A 6,267-nucleotide genomic window follows, 5' to 3' on the forward strand; every position below is an offset into this window, starting at 1 on the left:
TCAAGCCCGCTCCCCGCGAATGCGGCGCGCCAGCTGGATGTCCTTGGGCATGATGGTGACGCGCTTGGCGTGGATGGCGCACAGGTTCGTGTCCTCGAACAGCCCCACCAGGTAGGCCTCGCTCGCCTCCTGCAGCGCCATGACTGCCGAGCTCTGGAAGCGCAGGTCCGTCTTGAAGTCCTGCGCGATCTCGCGCACCAGCCGCTGGAACGGCAGCTTGCGGATCAGCAGCTCTGTGGACTTCTGGTAGCGCCGGATCTCCCGCAGGGCCACGGTGCCCGGCCGGTAGCGGTGCGGCTTCTTCACGCCGCCCGTGGCCGGCGCGCTCTTACGGGCCGCCTTGGTGGCCAGCTGCTTGCGCGGGGCCTTGCCACCGGTCGACTTGCGGGCGGTCTGCTTCGTGCGAGCCATACCAACCAAATCACCTCGTCACCCGCGCTGCCGCAGCCACACTAACGCCGCCTCCGCCCGCCGCCCCACTTTTTATAGGCACCGTCTTGTCTCCGATTGGGCGGGACAACACTTGAAAGTCCCGCGCTGCCTGCCCATTGGCCGTGACGTCACCCGTCCTGGCGTCACCCATTGGCTTGGGCAGAATCCTCCCTGCCTCGCCCGCCTCGCTTACTCTCCAGGTTGCCAACAGCCTTCCGCACCTTGTTTTTCCTTTCTTTTCGGCGGGCGGGGGAGGGGCGTGTTGGCTCGCAACCGGGTCAGGATGTTGTTCCTCCCCAGCCCTTCAGCCCCGTAGAACACACGGCTCCCCGTTCCTTCCCACGCTGTCTCCCCAACTCGACCTCAATCGTGCGTTGGCTCCGTCCCCCAAAACGCCTTGTTACCCTTGCAGAGCCCCCTCGTTCCGTCTGACGGGCCTTCCCCCCCCCCCCCCGCCTGTCGGGGCTTTTCAGGTCGGAAAGTGGTCTCACCTCATCCCCTCAACCCCTCCTCCGCCTTCCGAGCGCGAGATCCCGCCTCCAGGAAGCTAAGTGGGGGCCCGCACCGCCGCTGCCAAGGCCGTCCCTCACTTTTACTTGACCAACAGCCCGCTCAGTAAAGCCCAGGACCAGGTCCGCCGCACTCCCGCAAACTGCCCGCTCCCTTGCCGGCCGGCAGGGGGTGCACGTGTGCGTTGGGCAAAGGCCTCGGGAAGCGGGCCAGCTGCGCCCTCGGCCCCCACTTAAAAAGAGTCCGGGGCCGCCCAACAGTACTCCTGACCCAATCGAGCGTGGCTGCACCCCAAGAGGCCTGACCCCTCTCCCTGCGTCCAGTCCTGAGGTCTACGAGCCACCCAACAAAATAAAGATGGTCGAGAGCTCAGGGTTGGAGGCGAGCAACGGGGGAAGGGCAACCCCTTCCCCTCCCCTCGCCGCGGTGTCTCCGAGGGGATCGGCCCACCACCCGCAAAGGCGGAACGGAGCAAGCTGGCTACTGTAACAACTCTTTTATTTGAGAGAGTGGGTGGCTCTTAAAAGAGCCTTTGATTTCACAGGTGTCCCCTTCCATACCAGGGCTGGCTGGGCCTCAGGACGCCGGCCTCACTTGCCCTTTGCCTTGTGGTGGCTCTCCGTCTTCTTGGGGAGCAACACGGCCTGGATGTTGGGCAGGACGCCGCCCTGGGCGATGGTGACTTTGCCCAACAGCTTGTTGAGCTCCTCGTCGTTGCGGATGGCCAGCTGGAGGTGGCGGGGGATGATGCGCGTCTTCTTGTTGTCTCGGGCCGCGTTCCCCGCCAGCTCCAGGATCTCCGCCGTCAGGTACTCCAGCACCGCCGCCATGTACACCGGCGCGCCGGCCCCCACCCGCTCGGCGTAGTTGCCCTTGCGTAGCAGCCGGTGCACTCGGCCCACCGGGAACTGCAGGCCGGCGCGAGACGACCGCGACTTGGCCTTGGCGCGGGCCTTGCCTCCTTGCTTGCCACGACCAGACATGACGGCCACGCTCCCGCAAAACACCTCCCGATAGGCCACCGACAAAGTCGCCGCGCACCACCCCGCTTCACCCTTTTATAGGCAGAACCCGGATTGTCCACCCAGCCCTTCCATTGGCTGAAGCGCATCTTTGTCCTCACGGCCAATAGCGTGGCTCGGCCAGAATCCGCTCATTTCCATAATCTCGTCCCTCCGCGCAGGAGCGCCGCCGAAAACTCGCGAATCACCACGCAGCCCAAGCAGAGCCTTAATTTGCCTACGGCCTCTCTAAGTAGCGAGGCGCTTCCGGCCGCCTGGGCCTTACTGCGCTGCGTGCGCCTGCGGACGGCTCTCGCGTGTCGCTCGCGCTTCCCGCTATGCCCGAGCCGGCCAAATCCGCTCCCGCGCCCAAGAAGGGCGCCAAGAAAGCGGTCACCAAAGCCCAGAAGAAGGATGGCAAGAAGCGCAAGCGCAGCCGCAAGGAGAGTTACTCCATCTACGTGTACAAGGTGCTCAAGCAGGTGCACCCGGACACCGGCATCTCGTCCAAGGCCATGGGCATCATGAACTCCTTCGTCAACGACATCTTCGAGCGCATCGCCGGCGAGGCCTCCCGCCTGGCGCATTACAACAAGCGCTCCACCATCACGTCGCGGGAGATCCAGACGGCCGTGCGCCTGCTGCTGCCCGGCGAGCTGGCCAAGCACGCCGTGTCCGAGGGCACCAAGGCGGTCACCAAGTACACCAGCTCCAAGTGAGTCCCCGCCGGGACGCGGCGCTCGCCCGGGGCGCCGGCCGCTTCGCTCCAAAAGGCTCTTTTCAGAGCCAGCCATCTTCTCCGTGAAAGAAGCTGTTTTTTCTCTACTTGTATTCAAAATTCTCTTTTCGTAACACTTAGTTTTATCTTCTTAGGCAATATCAGTCTTTTCCTTTGGAAAACAAGAAAGGAACCCAAGATGGGTTCTGATTTTCTGCATGGTGGAGAGCTAGGTGTAGAGTAGGTGTATTCATTCTGAAAAGTAACAGCTCTAACTTTAACGGTTAGCGATGCGTGGCAGTCAACGTAAATCTCAAGTAAAGATTGTGGAAGTTAGTGTTAAGGAGTATTTACTGTAAAGCAGTTAGTTGGGATTGTACTTTGTGACTGCATTTTCCTTGCTGTGGAGAATTCATGTGTTATAAATGCGAAGCAATGCTTTTGGAACCACTTCCAGAACCTCTTTCCTTTTCGCGTATCTCGGTATCTGAATTTTGTCGTTAAGTAATTTCTAGTTTACATACCTCTCCTGTTCCAGTTTGGTATTCCTTTCAGGTACACTAGTCAGTACGTAGTTCTCAAATTGGAGACGTTAAATTGTCAGATAATAAAAAGGGTACTTATAATCTATAATAGAACATTTTTGCTCAGGTGTTAAGAAGTTACACAATTCCCCATAGTTGTAATTTTGATATTTTACAATCTGGATAAGGAAGGAAGGAAAGAGGGTTTATAGATTCTCAGGGATTTCCAGAACCTGGGCCTGCTAATCATAAAATGTCCAGGAACTCAACATTGCTAAAACTTTTAAGTCTGAAAAATGTTTGTCACTTTCTTGGAACAGTTGTGTTTTCTTCCTCTCTGAAAATTGAAGCACTAAATATTAGAGAATAAAAAGGGTTTTCTCCATTTTTGAGACTAGATGTTTAAAAGCAGTGCTTCCTAATATTTGAGGCCATTCGACCCTGAATCAGTCTGTTTATCCCTAAAGCCACACATTTCCACTGAACCCAGATCACGGGCACTGAGTGGGGAGAGGCAAGGATGGACAACCTCTGGAACATTCCAGGTGATTCACATATTTGATAACCACTGACATACTGTCTATATAGTTGCCATATTAGTTGGTGAGAACCCGTTGGCAGTTTTCAGTCACCACCCAGACAGTTATTCCTTTTTTCTTAAATTGTCCTTTCCCACATAGAAAATTAGTTTTATATATCCCCTCATTAATTCAGGGCACTAAATACAGCATAGGACTTTGCCTTTCTACCTTCATTAGTGTTTGAAAACACATTTTAAAGAGGTCAAGTGAGAACAGAAAAGGTACTAAAATAAAGGTGTAAAACTAAAACTTCCTGGAAAAAAATGTTAAGTGCACTGCAGGTGTCCTAGCTCATCCCCTTGTGTATACTCTTTTTTTCTCATGTACCCACATAAAATCCCAAATATGATCCTCCAGCATGATTTTTATTGCCTCCTGTCTGCCCTGCCTAATTAAAAAACAGTAACTTATTTCTTAGTATTCTACTGAATCCATCCCTTCTTTCCAATGGTTAGACCCCAGGAAACATCTTCCTGCTTTTGCACGTGCCTTTGCTTGAATCTACTAAGAGATTAGGCAGGAGGCTGAAGCATGGAAATGGGAAGGAGAAAAGAAAATAGGGGGAGGTTTGAGTTTACAGGGTAGGAATATAATGAAAACATTTTAAGAGGCACACAGGATGTTGGGCAAATGCTGTAATTACATGTTGGAGAGGGAGTCATCACTATTTGGTTCTGAGGATTCTCCGAATATTGGGTAGGAAAGCAAAAATAGCTAATTCTTAAAGGTGGAGGTGACTCAGTGTAACTATGTTATCCATCAATAATTACCTTTGGCATCAAAATTTATACTTACAAGTGTGAAAACAAAACAGACATCTGTTCAAGGCTCCACCTTGAGTATTGGTGCACACCACTTCCTGCAATAAAGGTGAGGGGAGGGAATCATATTTTGCACCCTCAGATAAATAAAACATGCTGGGGATGCAGCAGTAAACAGAAGAAAAAGTCCCTGTCCACATAAAGCTATGTGTTCATTGGTAGATGCTGAAAAGAAGCAAATGAAAGAAATATACTATAATCAGGGAATGATAGGTACTATGGAGTACTACAGAATATGGAATCCAGTGTGGACAACAGGTCTGATCACTTAATATTTGAGCAAAGGCCTGAATAGATAGGATAGTGAGCCATAGCCTACCTTGGAGAAGAGGATTCTAAGAATTGGGAAACCAGTGCAAAGGCCTTGAGGCAGGCACAAGTTTGGGGAGTTCAAAAAAAAAAAAAAAAAGGAAAAAAAAAGCAATGCTAGTACGGCTGAAACACAGCAAGCAAAGAGAGTATCTGCAGAGAGAAGAGATCAGGGAGGTAGCTGAAGGTCAGACCACGTAGGCCATAGAGAGGCTTCATAGGCCATCGCAAAGATTTTGTTTTTTATTCCAAGTGAGTTGGAGTGTCTTTGGAGAGTTTGATCAGAGTAACGACATTATTTGACTTATTTTTTTAAAGCTCATCCAGGATGCTATGTTAAAAAATAGACTATAGGAGAGCAAGAGTGGTAGCAGGAGAGAGGTAGGTGGTATCACTAGAGATCTGAGAAGTAGTGAAGACATATTTTAATTGAAACTGATGAGCTGAATGTAGATTATGACAGGAGAAGAATAAAGGATTAATTGCAGGTTTTTGGACAGAGCATTCAGAAAGAGTTGCTATTTACTGACATGAGTGATGTGTAGGTTTGGAGGAAGAAATCCAAAAGTACTGTTTCGGACAAAATTGTGAGACTCCTGGTAGCTATCTGAGTGGAAATATCAAGTAGGAATCAGATAGGAAAGATCAAATTCCCAAATGGGAATATGAAAGATGGTAATTTGGAGTTCAGCGAAGAGAAAGGGGTTGGGGGTAGAAAGTCTGGTTGTTGCTCTTTTGTAGATGATCTGCTGTCTCTTTCTGAAAGCACTTAGAATCACTAGAACATGTCAAGATGTGTTCTCTTCCTGGAAATGACTTAGCTTTGGTCTACGGAGGCCAAACTAAACTCTCCTATGCAACTTCATTTTCAACCTCAGACTTTAGAAGACAGAAGAACCAAATGTCTAAGCCAATGTAATTGGAGCATCCTTGGACTAGTGCCAACACATAAGTCACTGTAATCTTTAATGAGTAGAGCAAGTATGATGAGCGAGAGATAACATTCAGAGTTCTAGTTAGTAGATGGATGATCATTCTCAAACATACATAAGCCCTTTAATGAGATGAAAAATCGTATGTTCTTGATGAAAGTGCATCAGTTAACAGATTTGTTTTATTGTGGGACACCTGGGTGGCTCAGTTGGTTAAGCGGCTATCTTCGGCTCAGGTCATGATCCCAGCGTCCTGGGATCGAGTCCCACATCGGGCTCCTTGCTCGGCGGGGAGCCTGCTTCTCCCTCTGCCTCTGCCTGCCACTCTGTCTGCCTGTGCTCGCTTGCTGTCTCTCTAACAAATAAATAAATTTTTAAAAAAATTAAAAAAAAATTTAACAGTATTTGTTTTATTGCAAAAATAAAATGGATGATAATG

General features: G+C 50.4%; 3 protein-coding genes across 3 annotated transcripts; 1 reads left to right on the plus strand and 2 right to left on the minus strand.

The window, feature by feature from the left end:
• Window positions 1–411, minus strand: LOC308342202 (histone H3.2; the record flags this gene model as incomplete). The annotated part of the gene is made up of 1 exon (XM_080802498.1): window positions 1–411. The coding sequence occupies one exon, from the start codon at window positions 409–411 to the stop codon at window positions 1–3; it is 411 nt and encodes a 136-aa protein (XP_080658624.1).
• Window positions 412–1,423: 1,012 nt separating this feature from the next.
• On the minus strand, window positions 1,424–1,971 carry LOC308342028 (histone H2A type 2-A). The gene has a single exon (XM_080802208.1). It carries the CDS (start codon window positions 1,923–1,925, stop codon window positions 1,533–1,535), a length of 393 nt encoding a protein of 130 aa, XP_080658334.1. The 5' UTR covers window positions 1,926–1,971; the 3' UTR covers window positions 1,424–1,532.
• Window positions 1,972–2,226: 255 nt separating this feature from the next.
• On the plus strand, window positions 2,227–6,267 carry LOC308341820 (histone H2B type 2-E-like). The gene has a single exon (XM_080801842.1). The coding sequence runs from the start codon at window positions 2,282–2,284 to the stop codon at window positions 2,660–2,662; it is 381 nt and encodes a 126-aa protein (XP_080657968.1). The 5' UTR covers window positions 2,227–2,281; the 3' UTR covers window positions 2,663–6,267.

This window comes from Martes martes (genome assembly GCF_963455335.1).
Source record: "Martes martes genome assembly, chromosome: 4".
Classification (NCBI taxonomy): Eukaryota; Metazoa; Chordata; class Mammalia; order Carnivora; family Mustelidae; genus Martes; species Martes martes.